Source organism: Neolamprologus multifasciatus, chromosome 3 (genome assembly GCF_963576455.1).
Source record: "Neolamprologus multifasciatus chromosome 3, fNeoMul1.2, whole genome shotgun sequence".
Lineage (NCBI taxonomy): Eukaryota > Metazoa > Chordata > Actinopteri > Cichliformes > Cichlidae > Neolamprologus > Neolamprologus multifasciatus.
The window spans coordinates 41,584,904-41,607,126 of record NC_140441.1 but is presented as its reverse complement, the minus strand read 5'-3'; the positions used below and the strand labels follow the sequence as shown (position 1 = coordinate 41,607,126).

Genomic DNA, 22,223 nt, shown 5'->3' with positions numbered 1-22,223 from the left:
CTACCCATGGCAAATGTGATTGCTATTAGTGAATGGTACTCATATGTCTAATGATGTGAAGAGGCAACCTTTTCATATCAGTGACTTTAGTCTCTGACACAGTTTTGTTCTATCAAATCAAGTCAGGAGTTTTTAAGAAGCTGATGGTCTTGTCTGCATGTGGTCTTTATATTGAAATATTCTCTAAGACTTACCAGTGTCCTTCTTTCTGCCCTCCTCACCTGTTTTGTGTAGTTTGGCCCCCGACACTATTTTATGGACCAGAGATTTTTTTCTGAAACATTTCTAGTTCTGCAGTGGAGCTGGTAGAGCTGCAAACACTTTCTTGAGTAATACAGTTGCACCCAGTTTATTTCAGAAGTTAGTGTTTATTTTTTCTGTCAGTATCCTGAGGTAAATATAAACTGCAAACACACTTGTATGAATTGTTTAAGAGTTTTATTGAAAAGCAGCAATCTAAAGTCATCACATTTATCTGAAATCTTAAAAAATAAAACTTTAGAAAAGTCATGATAAACTTTAAAAAGTGAAAATATGAGGTTCTGCTCTGTTGTAAAGAAACAAAGATGAAACATTTTCAGTTTTACTGCTTGAAGCTAAAGTACACACATTCACTCCAGAAGTCACCAGTCTTGCTCTTGCTCTCCTGGTAACAACAAAGTACAAAGATTGAATTACACATTCGATGGTAAATGCAACTCAGAGCGCTTTTTATACAATATGCCACATTTACCCATTCACACAAGCACCTTTTTTCTATGTTCAAGTGTTATAGTTTCTAACATTTACATATTCGTACTCTGTTGTGACTTATGAAACAAAGTTGTTTTTTAACCCAAGAGTTACCTCTTTGTGTTTTATGGAGAAATTTGAAAAGCTTGGATGACACTCTGGGCAGCAGCAGCTGTTTATCTTGATGATCACACACAAAGTGGAAACCAGTGATATAGTCAGAACGGTCATGAATGCAGCAGCTCCTTTCAAGACAATGGAGTCTATGTTATCTGCAGATAAAGGAGGGGAAATAAAATCGCATTCAGCTGTATGAATTTAGAGTTCTTCTTGAATGTACTCACTTTCAAAGTCCAGCTTGGTCCCGTTTACAAACACTATGTGTCCACATGAATCAACAGCACAGTAGTAGGTCCCAGCATGAGACATGTTCACATCCTTCATTGGCAGGTTGTAGACACAGGCGTCTGCTTGTGGGTTAGTTTTCGTCCTAAAATGATCATTTTTGCCTCCATAAGTGTAAATCAGTCCTGGACGAGATGCTTCTGTTTCTTTGAACCAGTAAACACTGTGTTCTTCATCACAGGTCCCAGTTTGTACTGTGCAGTTCAAAGTCACAGAGCCTCCTGGCTGGATGGTCTCAGATGGTGGCTGATGGACTAAAGCTGTGTTTTTCAAACCTGCTTCCCTTACTTTGACAATGGTACCCTCTGCAAAAGTTAACACAAATCTATAGCTGCATGAATAGTAGTAGCTGAGTCATTGATTTTCAAATCTAAAATGTTCAAGTTATTTCTTCCGTTTTCTCTATCCAGTGTAAACTGTGGATTGTTCTGGAATTCATCCTAAAAAGTGATTTTTGTATCATAGACATAGAAGGTAGAGATTAGCCTCGGTTTCTGTCCCTGTGCTTATACCACAAGATCCATGCTGAATCATCACCTTCATAGAAACATTGCAAACTCACATTTTCTCCAACAATAGCTAAGATAAAATCTTTGTCTTGATGAACAGATGCCAGTAGTTGCAGATTAGTCTTCTGGACTACATTAAAATCAGAAAAAAAGAAAATGACTTCAATGCAAAGTCAAGTTTTCAACGACATTAGCTGTCCTGATTGGTAATATTACGTGATAGGAAATGATGTAAATACAGCGTAATCCAAATTACTAACACATAACTCACCTATATTCCCTAAGATCAGACATGTCAGATATGAAGCACGCGTGACATATACCATCGTGTTCAAACTGCTAGTCTGAAAGAAAATAACCTTCCTCCACTCTTTTGAGATCCGACTGAATCATGTGATCTGCCTCATATAGGAAATGTGGTCACAGGTATGCGAGCACTTTTTGCTTCTTTGAATAGAACCAAAGACAACATGCACCGATAATATAATTGATTAAAAGGTTTTTGTGTTTCCTTTTTCTAGTCAGGGGAAGGTTTGTGCTCATCATGTTATCATGTTCTCAGGTTGCTCAAACGCTGAAACTAAACACTAATAAAAGCACCAAAATAGAGACACTAGATTAAAAACGAAAGGTGACAGAGCTTTTGTTTCTGTGGCTCCCAGACTCTGGAACTCTCTTCCACTGAATTTGAGATCTGTAGACTCGGTCAGTTCTTTTAAAAAACAGTTAAAAACCCATCTTTTTAAACTTGACTTTGGTTGATGTTGTTTTATGTTCTAGCTTCTGTGAAGCACTTTGTGATTTTATCTTGAAAGGTGCTATATAAATAAAATTTTACTTACTTTACATGTATTAAATTCAGCTAAGTGTTAGAACACATCTTATGATATTTTTACAGCTGTTGGTCTTAAAGGAACAAATTCAAAGTTGCTGTGTGGTTTTCAGTGCACTCCACTCATGTGTGAACGTAGCTGAAAGTGGCCTCAGGGAAAACGTACAGGCATACAGTGGAGCGAGAGTTTAACTTCTTCAGTAAAGCACCTTTGTTGTGCAGGTGTCTTCAACACAGCCTCCCCACTCGAATTCTGAGCAGGCATCACCATCTGACATCAAGGAAACACTCACTATTGCTTTTAAGTCATTGAACTTCAAACACTGCTCGCTTCAGTTTTAAGCGCTACATCAAAAGGTCCTAATTAATGATGAACAGCAGTTTGGTAGTGAAATCTAAAATAAAATTCATCCTTAATTACTATAAGAGGATATGAGAGGATTAAAGCTGTGTCATAAGGCTGACACCAAGCCTCTTGTGATCAGGTTTCATTGCTGGACTGTGCACTGGCTTCACCCTGTGAAGAGTATGCGAACGTGCAGGTAATCATGCACAGTGCAGGAGAGAACAAACATCACAGGTGGTGTGAAAGATGAGGTTTTTAGAGCTAACAGCCTCTGCCAATTAGAGATCTTTATCATACCTTCTGTTTAATCTACTTAAACATGCAGAAAAGCAAATTTTCTGCTTGCATGCGATGCAGATTTTAATTGTTTCAATTGTTGTCATTTCTTTACGCAGACTTGTAAAGAAGTATAATTTAGCATGTTCTTATAAATTTTGCTACTGGTTGATTTGGTAGCTTTAAACACTTATTGAAAGGCTGGCATAGTTTCACCCAATCGTTATTCTAAAGTATAGCACTTATATCTACACCAGTTCTGATATATGTGTTACAAAGAAGCTTCAAACTAGTGTGCGCTAACTTGTAGGTTATAGTGGAAAGTGCCAGGAGTGACAACAGCAGAATTGTTTTCTTTGGGGATGGCTGTGCTTACTTGTGCTGCTGCTGAGGTTTCTTTTTGGATTTAGCTGGCGTGATCTGCTAAATCTACATAAACAGGTGTTACATCAGCTATTATGGGTTCTTTAGAAACAAATGACCTGAATAAAACAAGTGCAAAAGTGGAACATGGCAGGGGATACAAAAGAGAAGCTTCTATGCGAACATGACTACTGTTATGTCAACATAGTGAAGGACACTTTCCACCCCTCACATGCACTGTTCTCCCTCCTTCCATCTGCCAGACGCTTTTGAAGGATCAAAACTATAATACTCTGCCACCTGGCTGTAGCTCAGGTGGCAGAGCAGGTCAGCCACTAATCAGAAGGTCGGTGGTTCGATCCCAGGCTGGCTCCTGGCTGCATGTCAAATATCCTTGGGCAAGATACTAACCCCATGTTTGCCTACTGGTGGTGGTCAGAGGGCCCGGTGGCGCCTGTGTCTGGCAGCCTCGCCTCTGTCAGTGTGCCCCAGGGCAGCTGTGGCTACAATGTAGCTTGCCATCGCCAGTATGTGAGTGTGAATGGGTGAATGACTGAATGTAGTGTAAAGCGCTTTGGGGTCCTTAAGGACTAGAAAAGTGCTATACAAATGCAGGCCATTTACCATTTTTACCATAATGGCCAGACACTGCAAGAAGTTTTTCCCTCAAGTATTCAATACCTACTACACAACACACTTCGTATTGTCTCTCTCCTGTCTCTGCGTATTGTACATAGATGTAGCTAGTAATATTACCTATGAATAAGCTTCACATAACGATTTATTCAGTTTAGATTCCATTAGCACATTCACTTTAGCATAATCCTTTTAATCCACATACTTTTTCTCTTTAAAACTGTTTGTCAATCACAATTTGAGCCTGAATTAAGCCTGTCTTTAAAATCCTTCTTAACTTTTCGCATTATTATATTGCTCAACTTAAACATAATTCTGTGTTTAACCATTACAACATTTAACACAATTCTTCTTTTTCAAAAGTATAATGATGGGTTGGCGACACAGTCCTTCTCAGTCCCACACATGAATAAAAAGTTAAACTGTGGATCATGTCTACACACCTAAAATCTAGAAATTAAAGAAATCGTTTCCACTACTCAATCTGCATTTCTTTGATAAGATATTGAGCAGACATATATTTCTGATTTATTTTTGATTAAAAAAAGATTATCTAGATACTAGCAGATAGAAAAGCTTTGTTTTAGCACTAATTTTCATTTTTAACACATAAAGCTGGGTGTCAAGTCGTTTTACCACCTCAGCTGTGATGGCAGGGGGCGGCCACGGGGACTTCAATCTCTCACCCAGGTCTGGTTAGGTCTGGCTAGGGAAATTCCACTCAGCTGTCCAAAAGATCTCGTTAATCATAGTTAATATGTTTGTATTGTATTGTAATTTGATTGTATTTACTTAAAAAAATCTTTGACTAATGTTAAAAGACTAACGCTAAAAGAAACAAAATCAGGAAAGTGGAAAATACTTTTTTACAGCACTGTTTATAAGCATTCAAATCAAATGCAGAGCTGAGTACAGGATCTACTACATATAAACATTGTGAATTTCAGATTCCAGCACACAGGCTAAAAACTGTTTTGTTTGGGACAAAATCGAACTCATCTTAAAATAAAGTTGCAAAACTCATATCAGGAAGTTCACAGACAAACAAAATGTCTTTAAGTCTTTAAATGCTGAAGCCTGTTAAAAATAACAAAAGCACAAAAACAGATAAGAAACTCATCCAGTTCTACTGCCTCATACTAGAGTAGACACATTCAGCCTTGCTGTTGTTACTCTTTCTTCTTGGTCTGTCAGCTCTCGGATGCCTTAAAGCTGCATAATGGATGTCTCCTTCATTGTGCTGATAATAAAATATAAAATATATACAGTTGCATAAAATTACTTAAAAAAATAAAAGACTGAAAATAAATTGAGTCAGTTGTTAACATTTGAATGTCAACACAAAAATTACCTGTGTGTCTGCTGAGGAAAGAGGTGACGTTCTTGGATGAGACTCTAAAGAAGAACAGATGAAGTTCTCTAACTATGATGCTGGGTTGATTCAGTTTATATTGATAGTAACAATAGCAGTTGCAGTACCTGTGCACGTGGCGCTGTTTCTCTTGTGGGTTACACACAATAAAAAAGCCATTAAAACACTCAGAAGTGTGGTGAATGCCAACGCTCCACTCAAGAAATACACAGAGACACAACAGTTCCCCTCATCTGTGGACAGACACCAGGAAACATTAAAGATCCTTGACTATACTATTATGTACTTTATAATAATATTACCAAGTTACTCACCCTTAAAGTCCAGCTTGGTCCTGTTTCCAAACAGTATGTGTCCACATGAGGCAACAGCACAGTAGTACGTCCCAGCATGAGCCATATTCAGGCTCTTCATTGGCAGGTTGTAGACACATGTGTGTGTCTGTGTGTTGGGTTTCCTCTCACACTGATCATTCCTGCCTCCGTGGCTGTAAATGATTCTTGGGAAAGACGCTTCAGAGTCTCTGAACCAGTAAACACTGTGTTCTTCATCACAGGTCCCAGTGTGTACTGTACAGTTCAGAGTCACAGAGCCTCCTGGTTGGATGGTCTCAGATACTGACTGATGCACTAAGGTTGGGATGTCCAAACCTGAACCTTTTACATCAACAAAAGTACCCTCTCCAAACTCAAACATGTAGCCATAAGCTCCACAGTAGTAAATGGCAGAGTCTGAAATTTGCACATTTGTTATCTTTAAGTAGATTTTTCTTTCCTCAGTAGCCGCTGTGAATCGTGAATCATTCTTGAATTCATCATGAAATGTAGCATTGGTGTCGTACTTATACAAAGTAGAAATGAGCTTCAGTTTCAGTCCCAAGTTCAGCTTGTACCAGAAAAACTTTGCCACATCGTTACCGTTATAAAAACAATTCAGAGTCACACTTTGCCCAGTATTAACTGATATAAAACGTCTTTCTTGATGAACAGACAATTTCAAATCATTTGTGTGAGCTGAAATAAAATAAGAAAAAGTAAGTACACAGGACAAATGAAGGCATGGCAAAAAGGTTCAGACGGTAGTTTAAAGAGAAACTTACCCATTTGCCCCAGAAACAAACATGTGAGATAAAAGGTAAACTGTGTCAATGTCATCATGTTGTGGTGAATGGAAAGAGTCTCAATCCTGTCTTCACTTTTAAGAGAGAAGAATGCATTTTATTGGCCAACCAGTGATGACTCAGCATGTGCTATTTAGGGAGCTTGATCACATGTCCACTGAGACCTATAGTGTTAAGCTTTGATTCTGGATTGATGAGAAACAAAATTAACGCTTTTTCATTTGAACATCAAATATTTTATTTACAAATCCAACTCCCGTAGTGTGATTTCTTTACACAGAATCACACACTAAGACATGCAAGAGGAAGATAATAGCATTTAAATGAAAACACAGGAAGATGTATAGTTATGGACAGATTTTATATTTTTACGTGACCATTTTTAAAAAAAAATAAATAAAAAAAAGGCTTTAAATAAATGTTATCTTTACTCTTAATTTGTGGTTCAAATACTGGTTTTGAATAAAATATTTTCAATCTTCACTTAAAATTCACATCTTTTTGCAGCGTTATTCATTTTGAACTATTTTACATGAAATACATATGTTTCACATATGTGTGAACTACAGGACTAATATGGGTGCAGACTACAACTTCATGAGGTGATGGGTGCATACAAATTTGTCTACAGTCAGGACACAGCCATCAGTATGTGGGACACGCTCTACCAGGTGAGTATGCTTGGTGAGGGATTCTTGATGACAATGCACCAGAAGAAGAGACAATTGTTTTCCTGACTTATCCATTATTCTTTACTTCTTTTCAGAATTTTCATTTGCTAGCACAATTCAATTCAATTCAATTTTATTTATATAGCGCCAAATCACAACAAAAGTCGCCTCAAGGCGCTTCATAGATACAGAGAAAAACCCAACAATCATATGACCCCCTATGAGCAAGCACTTTGGCGACAGTGGGAAGGAAAAACTCCCTTTTAATAGGAAGAAACCTCCGGCAGAACCAGGCTCAGGGAGGGGCGGGGCCATCTGCTGCGACCGGTTGGGGTGAGAGAAGGAAGACAGGACAGTTGAACTGTCATGAGCAACAATTGTGATGTGGTTATGAAAGCATGCTGATGTCAGTAGGGGTGGGTTTTTATAATCGATTTATCGATTAAAATCAATTCTGGCTTGGATAACGTAAAATCGATTCATTAAAATCCTGAATCGATTTTTTAATATAAATTTATTTTGCCCGAAATGCCAGAATCTCAGGTGAAAGATCAAAAAAATTCCAACAACCACCAAACAGCTAAGACAGTAAATGAGAGCAGGTACACGGATTCTGCACAAAGACTTAAACACACCTGCCCACGGATCAGAATCAGTGAGATGTCGCCTTTCTCAGCTGACGGTTGGGGCTGAAAGCCGACAGCTCGCTGATTCTGCGCTGTGTGTTTACGCCCTTTTTGCGCTGATTCTAAAGCTGTTAGTTTTATCGCTCTCCAAACAATGCTGACTGAACCAGTAGCAAAAGAAGATCCAAACTACGCTTCACATAAACATCGTCATGAATTCCCTCTGACTTTTGCTGTTTTGCTTCCACCAGGATAAAATCACACTTCATGCACAGCTCTCTCTCTCTCTCCCTCTCTGTCTCTCTCTGTCTGTCTGTTTTCTGCATTATTCGCTTGCTTGTTACGCACAAGTCTACTGTTGTTTACAGCGCTGTCAGCCGACGTTTTTTTTTTCGTTTTACATACTTCCGAAAAGAAAACCTAATTTCTGCCGTTCAATATTGAACAAATTTCAACTTTTTAAAATTATACAAAATGCAAAACGCTGTGTCTCTAATAAAACCGCTGTAACTTCAGAGGTAATGTTCATGTGTTGATTAATGGTTTTCTTTCGTTTTTGATGTACTGCAGAATATTTGTATAAAATCCCAGGCCAGGAAAATCACCTTCATGTTTTTCTGTGTTTTATCTTCAGCTACTTTGACACAAAGGCATCTGCTGTGATGCTCACACCTTTGATAAAGTCTGGAAAGTGTCAGCTTCCTTTTTATAGATACAAAAATATGTAAATGTACTGATCTGAATTATAATATTTCTGATTGTCAAAATTTCCCAGATTCAAATCGAATTGAATCGAATCGAATTAAATCGAATCATGGATCGAATCGATTCGGGACCTTGTGAATCGGGAATTGAATCGATTCTAGAAATCAGTGACGATACAAAGCCCTAGATGTCAGCATATGTCCATCCATAAGCCAATTCAAGGTCATGGTGTTGCAGGCTGGCTCTCTCAGGGGATGGACCCAAAGGCAGGACTCCAGAAAGAAAGCAAAAACTCTGATGATAACTTTCAGTAATGGGATGTACAGTGGCGAAGCTTTGGAGTGTGTTAAATCCAGGAAGTCTTCGATGAAACATGTATTGACGTCGCAAACAGGTGAGCTTGATTGCTTCAGGTGCGTCCAGTAGGAGGATGGAGATCCCAGAAGGATCCCACCACACATCCATACAGACAGAGAGAGAGGCAGGAGGACTAGAGGGCCATGACAGTTGGTGTGATTCATGAACATATATATATTCCTTCAAATTTTGTGTGAAAAATGCTGACACGTGAAAGGACATTTACCGTTCCAGGACCTGAAGCTCAATAAAGCACTCCTTCGACAGCCACACCCATCTGTTCTCTGATTGGATTGTTAAAATTGGGATTGACATTACATTGACCAATCACCAGCAAGGAAGAAAAACTGGGTCAAAATTCATACTTGCAAGTAATGACGGAATTTCGGGCTCTTTTTTTGAGAGCCGGCTCTTTTGGCTCAGCTCACTAAAAAGAGCTCTTCAGGTTGTTTTGTTGCTTTAATTAATTAATTATTAACAATAATATAAAAATATGCACAAAAGGAATTACTAATGTACAAAAGAAACATGGTTTTATTTATTTATGTTTATATATAAATATATGTGGTGGCCCCTAGAGACAAAGCACGTACAAACTCCAAACCACATTTGTAGCGTTAACTGAACTTCCAAAACAGAGCTACCGAGATCAATTAAATTACACAATTGAAAGCATGTGTGTATTGTTTGTGTATTTATACACAAGCAATCATATATATTCAAATAATTAAAAAAATGTTTATTTACCTGTTACTACCACACAACAAATCTGGTCGTTGGTACTTCCTGGCTGTGTAGCCACTAGGTAACAAAAGCTCAACACTGACACTAGCATCCTGGAGCACTTCTGTTGTGTTTTGTACGTGTTTTGGAGGTTTTTCGTGCTTCTGAGTTTTTACGTTTTGGAGTTTTTATGTGCTTCAGAGTTTGTATGTACTATGGAGTTCGTATGTGCTTTGTCTCTAGCGGCCACAGTAAATATACTTTTATTTATTCACTCCACATAAAATGTAATAAATAAATCTGTCATGATGTGGGATGGACTCAAGCGCAGACGGGGCAGCTAAAATACAGTTCAGTTTATTGGTATACAACACCAGGTGCCCTCTCATACAAGTGAGAGGGCAAGGGGGATCCAGGGCACAGGGGAAAAGGAAAAGGAGCTCTTCACACACGAGGGACTCCACAAAACACAGCACATCACCAATCTTGCACACCAAGGGCTCCAAGGGAAACGGAATTCCTGTTCCGATTAATCTCATCAATCAGCGACGTGAAAAGACAACAAGAAACTAGTACTCCGGAGCTTACTACCAAGGTTACTCAATAGTCCAGCGACGAGATGTTTCCAGCCACTGCCTTAAGTAGTGGATGAGGTTACGCGATGAGCCACAGGTGTGTGATTAATCTCAGGTGCGAGGGCCAGGGCAGGAGCTCGCAATAAGCTCCGCCCCGGCGAGACACGGCAAGCGTGAGAGAGGTAGATGTAAACAAGAAACATATGTAGCCAACCTGAGTCAGCCAGGCAGACACGGGGACCATGAGAAATTCATATAATACAAAAACCAACTATTCACATTTCAACTTTTAATTATTTAAATTTTCAGCTCTTTCCTTTTAAACAAGTTTAAAGTGAAACAACACAAAACACTGCAAACAACAACACAATTAAACATAAATGAAAATATGAAAACAAATTGAAGAAGCATATTCTCTGTCATATGAGCCTGCATGAATAAACTTTCTGAATCCTTTATCATCCGCAACTGAAAATAGTTGTGGATGATTACTATACCTTTCTAATGTGACGTTATTGTCCCTGGCTCTCTTTCTCTCTCTCTCCCTCCCGCTCTGTTCCTGTGCTACTGTGAGTGTAACTACCGCCCCTCCCCCCTCTGCCCAGTGCAAAGCACAAGGCTTGCATGCGGAGTGAAGCGGAAAAAAGTGCGAGAGAGAGGGTGAGAGAAAGAAAAAAACAAACAAACCACGAGTCGGCTCGTTCAGTTCAAAGACTCGGCTCTAAGAGCCAGTTTGTTCGCGACCGACACATCACTACTTGCAAGCTGGAAGTCACACACAGCCAGGGAACTGGAGCGTGGAGTTTTACACATAGTTTTTTGCTATGCATCTGTTACCAGACCTTAACAAAAATAATTTGCAACTTGTGTAAATATTTTTTGCAAACACACACAAAGAAGACATACAAACAGGATGTATGTAGATGCACAAAAATAACACTTTCAGTTTACATGGTTACAAAACTCAGTTCACAACTACGCATTTGATTTACAAGAACAAAATATTTATGACCACAATTTGAGCCCATAGAGCGCCACCCCAAGGCCGATCAGCAAATATAGTCCATAAACACACATGAACCATGGATCCCCAGACTAAATCTGTCCTACAACATCTTTCAATCTGAAGAGCACATGATGACCAAAACCCCCTCTCTTTCCTGTTCAGGGTGATGTTGTGATGCACAAAAACAATTTAAATAAACAGGTTGGAAAGCTCGGGCTCATTATAAATATGTTATTATCAGGAGAACTAAAAAGACAGCAGTGGTGTACTCTTTACAGTCCTTTATTTTTATGATATACTGGAACAAGAGGCTTTCATTGACAGCTGATGCAAAGAATTGGAGATAAAATTTTACTCTCCGGTACTGTTAAAAATATGATTGTTCTTACAGCCTGATATCACAGTTGCTCATTACATTATGGAAAAGTCAAATCATGGATCATGAAGTGTGGAGGCTGATCTTTGTTATCCCGTAATTATTATTTTTATTTTAATTTAATGTTGATGAATGACTACACAGAGTAGCATCCCTGGCTGAATGATGGTCTCTTATACTGATGCTTCACAGAGGTTTTATTGGAAAGGTTTTTATTGAAACATTCAGTGAAGACACCGTAAGAGCTAGAAGCAAAACAAAACCAGCAATATTAATACCATAACATCAAAGGAAACAAATTTCTCCTGCTCACATATAGCATATACATCAAATTTACATTACTCAATTCATTATATCACCTCACTAACTTACAACTACACATAAAGGTCAAGGTCAAGGTTAACAACACATAAACTCTATTAAACGACATTTTGATTGCACGTAATTTATTCCGTTAAAGGAAACATTAACAAACCTTGTGCCACTGTCAGCCAGGAACTAATTGGCAAAGGAAACATACATATTTTTCACTTTAAGGCACACTATTTACCATATCCTAAAAGAAACGTTACTAACAAGCCCTTTAACGGTTTTGTGCCAGTTTCCTGTTTCAAAATAAAAGTATGGATTTCAAAATGACCGAAGTACCTTTCAAACAAACATAAAAATGTTTACCAAATTTAAACACACAGGTATGATGGGTCACATGAAGATAGTTCTCAAAATCTGCGAAACCTCACAAAAAACAATAAAGCATCAGCTTTTGACACTGAAACAAAGAATGATCCTAACAGCTCTATGTCGTTTGACAGTGTGCCATGCTTAATATTTAAAGTAAGTAGTTGTTTGCCAGTGAATAACAGTATTTGTGTTCATTTTTTTCTGTCTATAAAACAGTACCAGAATAGCTGGGATGGGTATAAACTGGAAACACATGTGCATGTTTGTTTTTAAAAAGCTTCTTCAGTAGATTTATTGGAAAGAACATCTCTACAGTTACCACATTTAGGTGAAATCGTAAAACCAAAACTATAGATAAAGGAATCCTGTACTTTGTCTCTGAATATCACATATTTTAAAACAAAGATGAAACATTTTCAGCTCTTCTGCTTTACCGTAAAGTAGACACATTCACTCCAGGTGTCATCCCGCTGTCTTCTTGATCGGTTTGTTTTGTTCTCCCTTAAAATGTTCTGGTGATCCTAGTAAAGGAAAAAAGTAAATCACAAATGTGCTTCTTTGAAAGATAAAAATTGCTGAACCAAAACAGAAGTTACATCTTCATTTCTTTAGTTACCTCTGAAAAGCTTCCATGAGACTCTGAAAAACAGAAGAAAATCTTTTTAGCACATGACATTCAATGCATGAATCAGCTTTACAACAACACTTACCTGTGAAGTGGATGCTTTTCTTTTTGATCATTACAAACAGTACGGACATCAAACACAAACTAAGGACACAAGTGAATGCAACAATTCCATTCAGGACATGCACCAAGTAAAGAAATCCCACCTCATCTGCAAAGTGAAAGAGAAGAAGAACATGCAGAATCATCAGCTGTATTATAGGAATGAGCCGAGAATTGAATTGAATGTATTTTTGAATGTGACTCACCTTCTAAGTTCAGCTTGGTCCTGTTTCCAAACAGTATGTGTCCACATGAGGCAACAGCACAGTAGTACGTCCCAGCATGAGTCGTATTCAGGCTCTTCATTGGCAGGTTGTAGACACAGGTGTGTGTCTGTGTGTTGGGTTTCCTCTCACACTGATCATTCCTGCCTCCATGGCTGTAAATGATTCTTGGGAAAGACTCTTCAGAGTCTCTGAACCAGTAAACACTGTGTTCTTCATCACAGGTCCCAGTGTGTACTGTACAGTTCAGAGTCACAGAGCCTCCTGGTTGGATGGTCTCAGAAGCTGACTGCTGCACTAAAGTTGGGATATCCAGCTCTGAACCTCTTACGTTGATGATAGTGCCCTCTCCAAATTCAAACTTAAATGAATAGCTACTTGCACAATAGTAAGTAGCAGAGTCTGAAATGTCCAGATTTGTTATCTTTAAGTAGATTTTTCCTTTTTCGGCATCAGCTGTGAATCGTGGATCATTCTTGAATTCATCACTAAAGGTGGCGTTGGTGTCAAACTTGTAAAGAGTAGAAATGAGCTTTGGTTTCTGTCCCAAAGTCAGCTTGTACCAGTAAAACCTCGCAGCAACATCTCCTTCATAGAAACAAGTCAAAGTCACGCTGTCCCCTCTGTTAGCTGTTATGAAACGTCTTTCTTGATGAACAGAAAAGGAGAATTTGAGGTCTTTCGTCAGAGCTGAAGTGAAATGAAAGACAAAGTAAACACAATTATGGTCTCATGAAATCATCGTCATTCATGTTAAAAGATTCAAACTGCATTTTATAACACACACATACACGCACAAACACACACACACAAACAAAAAAAAACTTACCCATTTTTCCTAAGCACAAACATGTCAGATAGAAGGCGAACTGTGCAGATGTCATTGTGCTCATATCGCTCTGCTCGTTGTAAAGAGCATTGACCCTTTCTCCTCTTTTAAGAGAGAAGAGTGAGTCTGATTGGCCAAGCAGAAGTGACACGGTATGTCCTGTTAAGGAAACTTGATCACATGTCACCTGCTACCTATAGTGTTGAGCTCAGTGTCTCAGAAATATTGCATGGTGAGAGCTATATAAAATGTAATCTCTTGACATATATACATATCTTACAGTCAGTCACTTTGCTATACCTGTGGATTTCAACTGAATGCTCTGTAAGCAACAACGAAGAATCTGATGTTGGTTTAAAGAAATAAATAAACCATTTTCTTTGTTGATTTAAAGTCAATAAATATTCATCTCTGCATACATGTGCTAATGAAAAGGAACACACTGAAAGTAAATATTGTAATTCTGTATTAATTTATGTATTTATTTATTACTTTATTATTCAAACAATAGAGACCAAAAACATACCTGATTTAAATTTGGCCAATCTCATTCAAGGATGTGTTTCTATACTGTCAGACTCTCACATTAAATCTAATATCTACTTGCATGTATAAATCTTCAGTGCATGCTGGATCTCCTCAAGTGCAGCATAAATTATATAGGTCTGAAAACCCTCAGCGAGAACTGGCTACAGATACAGACTACGGATTGGAGCAGCTGTCAGCCACCTCCTGCATACAGCTTGATGACATCAAGCTGTATGCCAAGAGCGAATGAGACATTGATTCACTGATCCACACCAGCAGGATATACAGCAATGACATCGGAATATCATTCGGATTGAAGAAGTATAGTCGGATAATAACAAAGAGAGGGAAGGTAGTCAAAGCTGAGGAGATCGAACTACCAGAAGGCAACATTGCAGATATTGAGGACAGCTACAAGTACCTGCAGACCCCACAGCCAAATGGGAACCATGATGAGAATGATATGCAAGCTGCAACCACTGAGTCAGGCAAGTCCTGAGGAGTCAGCTGAACGGTAAGAACAAGATCCGAGCTATAAACACCTACGCCCTGCCCGTGATCAGGTACCCTGCTGGGATAATAAGATGGCCAAAGGAGGAGATAGAACCCACCGACACCAAGACCAGGAAGCTCCTGATCATGCATGGAGGGTTTCACCCCAAGTCCAGCGCCCTGAGGGTGTATGCTAACTGGAAGGAAGGAAGGAGGCCGGGGACTGGTGAGAGTCAGCACCACAGTCCAGGATGAGACAGTTTACATCCACGAATACATCAGGAAGATGGCCCCAACTGACCGTGTGCTCAGTGAATACCTCAGGCAACAGAAACCCTAGAAAGAGGAGAAAGAGGAGGAAGAGGAGGAACCGTATGTACCGCAGGCAAACAGAGGAGGTGGCTTTTTTTTAAACATCAGGGACACATATTATTCCAAGCTAATCTCTTACAGCTATTTATTGTAGCATGTATTTATTTCAGTACTTACTTCAGATACACCATATTTATTAATGTAAATTTGAACATATAGGATTCTGTAGTTTTAAGAATGCAGGGATTTTCCATTGTTTAAACATCAACACAAAGACCTAAGCCTGGACGTAATTTGCTTTCCAAAATTCAGCAACAGTGCTGCACGTCGCTGACAGCTCCACATTTTCTCCCTCTGTACCAGGATGGTGCCTCTCTGCAGCACCAAAGGACTCCACGAGTGAAATCTCTCTCACCCTGGCAGCACCTGTCTCTCGCCTCCTCTCCAGTTCGCCTTATCATAAACTCATCATCATATCCTGTGTTATGATTTACTTATGGTCTTTCAACATGTGTCACAAACCGTGTCCTAGCTGTTTGTGATCAGCCATTATCAACTGAATGAGCCGTACAGATGATTTCAATACTATAGTACTTTCCACTGTGTTCTTGTTAATGGTGAAGAACAAAATTTGCCCAAATTACTAAAATATCAATATTTTAATATAAGAATCAATTCTAGAAGATAAACATCTCTATGTGAAGAATCGGTTTTTCAACATCGATTCTCACACCACTAATTCAAAGTGTAATGAGTTGACAATTGTGTTTGATATTAAATCTCTTTTTGTCATTTGTTTTGCCGAAACTTCTTAAATATTTATTTAATGTGTCACCTGTTTACAACAACACTGTCTCTTTTCTAATTATTTTGCTCTATGATGCCAGGTTTGGTACTTGTACTTGAATTTGTTATTGTTAGTATTATTATTATGTTATTATTACTAGTAGTAGTGATAGTGTTGGAATAATGTTCATTTTGAAGATGCATTTCTACTACTACTACTAATATGATTATTATTATGCTCATAATTACAATTAAATACATAAACATAAAAAAAATTCAATTCCATGTAAAGGAAACAAAATAAGAAATGAAAAGCAGTAGGCAGTAACTCTTTCATTTAAACATGCTCTAATAGGATTCCTTCCTTAACCCTTTATGACGTACCATAGAACCAAGTCAGAGTTATCTTTATATTTTTACATGCTGTAGTGCCATTTTTGGGAGCATTTCAAGTTGCTATACATCAATATAACCGTTATAGCCCACATTTTGATAATATGTATATAATAACTACATAAATTGCAAAGAAGAGCAACAAACTACAAAAAATTTAAAATCGTTTTTGTTTTGTTTTTTTTTACATATATTTCTAGTTAGATAAATTTAAGAGGTTTGTCCCTCAAAACTGTAAATACAAAAAAGTTGCACAAAATAGTTTCTAACAACAGGAAATTTATTTTGAGTGTTTTCATAGTTTTATTGTTGAGATACACCAATTTTAATATACTGCAGAAAAAACAAAAATAAATATTATAATGCAAATTTGCCAAAAAACAGCATGTGCATCAAAATAAACTATGACCTGCAGTGCAATTTGAGATCTAAGCATCCCAGAAACTATTCAGAAAAGCATAAAGCCAAATATGAGTTTTAAAAACACCAGTATAGGCTTATAAGGCCCCGAATGTAAAAAAACTACATTTTCCGCGAAAATGATGTCACTTCCGGTTTTGGCAAGGTAATGGTGGACACGCAATAGTTCACGCTGACCTCTATTCCAACAAGAACAAGAATAGCCGATTGGATCAGCAGAGCGTGTTTCTGGAATATTATGTTTTTGTTGCTCCTTGTGCTTTTTATGTTGTTTTTGCCAAGCCATATGTGGAAAGAAACCCTGACTTAGGACAAGCTGATGGCATAAGATAAGATAAGTACAATTCCTCTGGTTTCATGTGCAAAAAAAATTATTGCGCTCGCTTACGTTCCAGTTCTACAGGGATTTAAAAATAATTACACAAAACAGAGCGTGCCGCTCCGACCAGTTTTAAAGGGTTAAAAATGTCTCACTTCTACTATTACTGGATGTCGTCACAAGAGCTGGCTTTTCTATGAGGTGCCCTGTGTTTATGTGTTTATGGAGTGACTGTTTAGTTTCTCCAATGTAGAGGTCTGAGCACTCCTCGCTGCACTGCACAGCATACACTATGTTACTTTTAGTTTGCTCAGAAGTAAAGCACCATAGAAAGCGACCATCATTGAACAGAGGGGGTGGTTTACGACAACAACTGTCCGCCACCTACAATTTAGTCTTGAGATCCTGTCCCAGGTATCTAAACCCCCACTCATATCTTTTGTCCGGTCACCTCAATGGGTCACATGATAGGGTGATGCAAAGTCTCACAATGGTTTCACCCAAGACCTATGGCGATAATGATCCACGTCTTTTTTCATACCTTGGCTCATGTGACAACCCCCACTAGGGTTTAAGTACCTGGAACACTCCCCCATTTGGTTTTAGAACCAAAGAAGCCTGTTGGATGAGAGGTGAAATGTCTTCATGAAACTTAAAGAAGTCCAGTCGCTTTCTATCCAAGCTCTTTAGACTGCCATCGGCCTAACCGGGGGGCTCTTGAACTGGCAGGGAGGTTGTTCCATCTTTGCAGGAGTCCACTCTGCAGGTGGGGGAGAGACATAGGAGAGGTGGAGAATAAACTTAACCTGGGTGTCTGTGTCTTGTGTAGTCTGGGAGATGATTGAATGTTGGGGTGGGTACAGTTTCCTCTGCGGTGGGGTAGAGTGGGCTGCCCCGGGTCCTGTGGGGCTTGGCGGTGTTGCTGCCGTAGGCCCCGGTCTGGATGGGCCTGGGCTCCCTTGCCTTGGTGGATACCAGAGGACGGGGGTGCATATTGGGGTCAGCGGGGGAGCTGGCCCTAGGGAGGGACACCCTCCCCTCCCTTCTTTTCCTCCCCATCCCCGTCTGCCTCCCTCTTCACGCTCCACCACACCCACCCACACAGGTAGGGCTTTGGGGTGCGGGTGTGTCACCAGGGTGCAGGGGAGACATTCCCCCCCCCTCTGTCCTCTTCTGGCCACCTGTGCCTCAATTTTATCTCACAACTTAGACATCCACATTACTTACACTCTCATAACACACACATATATATATATATAGGGCCTTGAGGGTGGGCACGTTAACGGCGTCCAGTAGACGGTCTGTGTATTCAAACCTGCCTCTGGCGCCGGTGCCCACCTCTCAATTTTAAATCCATGTAGACATTGAGGGTTCTCGGGAGGGGCCGTGCTAACACCTGCTGCTCTCTGGCAGCAGCACCATGCTCTCCCTTGTTTTAAATACACTTTAGAGCAACACGCAGCAACACTACACTTGAGCGGGAGGAGGGAGGTATGGGGTCTTAACACACCCCTGTTCTCTGCTAGCCATCGGGGCGGGGGGGCTGGGAAGAGATGCTGGCTGTCCGATTGGCCTCCCTGCTGCTGCGGAGCCTGGGGCGGTCTGCTTGCCTCCACCCCGGAGGGAAGGGTAACATCTCTTGGGTCTAGGTGCCGTTTCCATCTCTGGGGGTGAGGATACCTGGACCCGGGATATAGAGTATGTTTGGGGAGTGTGATTGTGTGTACATGTCCATTTACGTTTATTCCTGCGTTGGGTGAGTGCTGAGTGTTTGTATATGTGTGCATGAGGGTGGGAATGCATGTCTGTGTCTGTGTGTGCCTGTTTGTCTGTGTCTATATGTCAGGTCGGGTCTTAGACTTCACCTCTCTGGGAACTCCAAGGCCCTCCAAAGTGTGGAGGCCTATCTCCCCTCACCACACTCCCTGCCGGTGACTGATGCCCTCAGGGGTCGGTGCGTTGGTGGTTCTTGGTGTCCGGGGCTGGGCGCTCAGGTATGTACCAGCTCACTCCCGGTGACTACTTGGCGGGGCCTGGCGCCTGCTGCTCGGTCAGGCCTCTTACGGGGCGCGGGGGGCCCTCGGGCCTCCGGCCTCTGTGCCTGCGGCTCGGTTCACTCTGGCACAGCTGGCTGCCGGCAGAGCCGGCGGGCACGCCGGTGCAGCCCCCTCTAGCTTCTGCCCGGTGGCTACTGGGTGACCCCTCATCTGGGGATCCTCAGCCCTTCCCATGAAGGTGGCACGGATGCCCCTCCGTTGGTCCTCCTTGGGCTCTTGCACTCTGGGGCCTCTGGATGTCTGGGGCCTGGATCTCCTCCATGCCTGCTTCATGCCCTGGGGGACGGGGCTATGGCTCTCTACATCCTCTAGCAGACCATTACATGGGGAAACCATTTGAATACAAGCGCGCCGATCCACACAGGTGTGCACATGGGTGTTCACTATTCGTAGACTTAAATCACACCTTTCTTGGCTGCTACTTCAAAGCACATTGTGCGCTGTCTGTCCTGCGTGCTGCACAACAACATTCAATATTTAGTATTTACTGCTGTTTTCACTTAGCTAGATTAATGCGATGGTGTTGTGTATAGTATGTTGTATTGTTTTGTTTTTTTTTTTGCTTGTTTTCTATTCTTTTTCTCTCAACAGGTGATCCCGGAGATATTTTTTCTTCCCCCCTTTCTCACTGTCCCTCTCCCCTTCTGTTTTTCTTTTCCTTCCTCTTTCTTTCTCCCTTTCCTATCCCTCACTCATGTCTGTCCCGTCTGTAACAACTGAAAATAAAATAAATAATAAAAACAAAGGTCGATCAAATGGACCAATACGGCAATGCCATGATGATCCATTTGGCAAAATAAATCCATTGGGTATCCTTGTTGGTCTTCAGACAACAATTCTGACGGCTAAAGAACCAAATGGGACAGGCGAAAAAAAAAAAAAAAAAAAAAAAAAAAAAAAAAAAGACTGCCATTAGTACCTGCTTCAATCAGCTCAGCACAGCTCCACACCGTTTTTAGGATTTTCCATTAGGCGATAATACTTGATACCAGGTACCACAGATTAAGCAGCAGGTATAAAATCACCTTGACACCTGTCACGGTGCTGGTCTTTGACCAAGCATTTTGAGTTTATTTTTTCATATTCATTATTCTAGGTTTGAGGAAGATTATATAGGTTTAAGTTCGGTTTTATTTAGTCTTCAGTTTAGTTCTTGTTATGTCTCTGAGTTTATTTGTACTCTGGTTTATGGGTTCTTGTTAGCTAGGCTGCTTTTGCGTCTTTGTCTAATCCCCATGTCTCCAGTGAGAGTTTGTTGTCTCCTCTGTGTTTATTTGTTTCCCCCCAGTCATGTCTCTGTTTTTTATGTTTGTGTTGGTGTCCTGTGTCCTGTCCCCCCCACCCCACATGTTCGATGTTCATGTATCCCCATCTGGTTGTCAAGCTTGTGTGTGTTTTTGAGTCTCTGTGTTCATGCTACTTCCTGTTTTATTTTGACAGTGTCTCGCCCTGTATTTAGTATTCAGTGCATTCAGTTTTGCTTCCCCTGTCTTGTTATTTGTCCCTCCTGTGCTCCCATGTGCCTCCACTCTCCCTAATCACCCTTTTGTGTATATATTGTGTGGGTTTCCTTGTTGTTCCTTCTCAGGTCATCTGTTCTTACCCCCCTGTGTCTCTATTCCTTCGTGTTTCCAAGTTTCGATTAGTTATTAGTTGGGTTGTCTGATTTGTACTTTTACATTCAACCTAATAAACGGCACGTCTTTGGTTAAAACTAGTTCCTGTTTTCTTGTGTTATTGCACCTTGGTCCTCTCTCTGCTTCACACAATCTGCAGCTGCAGATCATGACAACGCCTACCTTTGTTGTAGCGTTCGTGTCACATACAAGTGACGTTGTGGGGTAAGTCACAGAGCTTCCTGGCTGGATGGTTTCAGATGCTGACTGTTGAACCACAGCCTTGATGTCCAAATCTGAATCTTTAACACCAACAGTAATGCTCTCTGAAAATGTTCATGTGTACAAATAGGAACATATACAGTAGTACGTTCCTGAGTCAGAAATGCGCACATCCGAGATTATTAAGTCGTTTTGACCTGTTTCAGAATCCAGGGAGAAGCGTGGATCACTCTTGATTGTATCATAAAATGTGGGATTGTTTTCATATACATAGAAGGTAGAAATGAGTCTTGGTTTCTCTCCCAAAGTTTGCTTATAGCAGTAAAACCGTGGAGCTCAATCACCTTTACTGTAACAATGCAAAGTCACGCTGTCCCCAGTTTTAACTGATATGAAACGTCTTTCTTGAGGAACAGAAGAAGAGGTATTCAGGTTGTTTGTCTGAGCTGAAGTGAAATAAAAGACAGACCAAATGCAGGTTATGGACTCTTTAAAGCATGAAAATATATTGAAACTTTCAAAATCAAACTCACCCATTTCCCCCAAGAACAAACATGAGAGATAGATGACAAACTTCACAGATGTCATCTTCTTGAAATAATCGTGCTGAATGAAAAGAATCTCAAACCTTTTTTTCCACTCTTCTTACAGAAGACTGTGCCTGATTGGCCAAGCAGAAGTGACACAGCATGTCTTTTTAAGGAAACATGATCACATGGCTATAGTGGGAAAAAACAAAGACTCATCAATTTTGTAATATCATATGAGCGTGTTATTACACTTGTTACTTGTTGGTTTTACAACTGACAGCACAGCTGCCAGGAGCCAATAGAGAGCAGCTGAGACACTGACCTCTGTGCATAGACAGACATAGAAGTTTCCTCCTTCTCTGTCTGGTGAAATAATATGGTTACTGTTGTAAGGTTGACTGAGCTAAGTATTTCAGAAACTGCTTATCTGGAAGGTTTTTCAGCACAATCATCTCTA

At 40.2% G+C, this 22,223-nt stretch overlaps 2 protein-coding genes, 1 long non-coding RNA gene and 1 pseudogene across 3 annotated transcripts in view; 1 reads left to right on the top strand and 3 right to left on the bottom strand.

Moving 5' to 3' along the window:
• LOC146523247 (uncharacterized) overlaps positions 1 to 22,223 on the top strand; it is a 339,030-nt gene that overhangs the window by 315,276 nt on the left and 1,531 nt on the right. The window lies entirely within an intron of this gene.
• LOC146523250 (uncharacterized) lies at positions 870 to 1,972 on the bottom strand (annotated as a pseudogene).
• Positions 4,227 to 6,884, bottom strand: LOC146523249 (uncharacterized). The gene is made up of 5 exons (XM_085145918.1): positions 6,571 to 6,884; positions 5,786 to 6,484; positions 5,579 to 5,704; positions 5,451 to 5,494; positions 4,227 to 5,339 (listed from the first exon to the last, which is right to left on the bottom strand). Exons 1-5 carry the CDS (start codon positions 6,626 to 6,628, stop codon positions 5,226 to 5,228), a joined length of 1,041 nt encoding a protein of 346 aa, XP_085002044.1. The 5' UTR covers positions 6,629 to 6,884; the 3' UTR covers positions 4,227 to 5,225.
• Positions 11,705 to 21,906, bottom strand: LOC146523248 (immunoglobulin kappa light chain-like). Its single transcript, XM_085148171.1, has 4 exons — positions 21,770 to 21,906; positions 13,245 to 13,952; positions 12,927 to 13,147; positions 11,705 to 12,832 (listed from the first exon to the last, which is right to left on the bottom strand). The coding sequence occupies exons 1-4, from the start codon at positions 21,822 to 21,824 to the stop codon at positions 12,728 to 12,730; spliced, it is 1,089 nt and encodes a 362-aa protein (XP_085004297.1). The 5' UTR covers positions 21,825 to 21,906; the 3' UTR covers positions 11,705 to 12,727.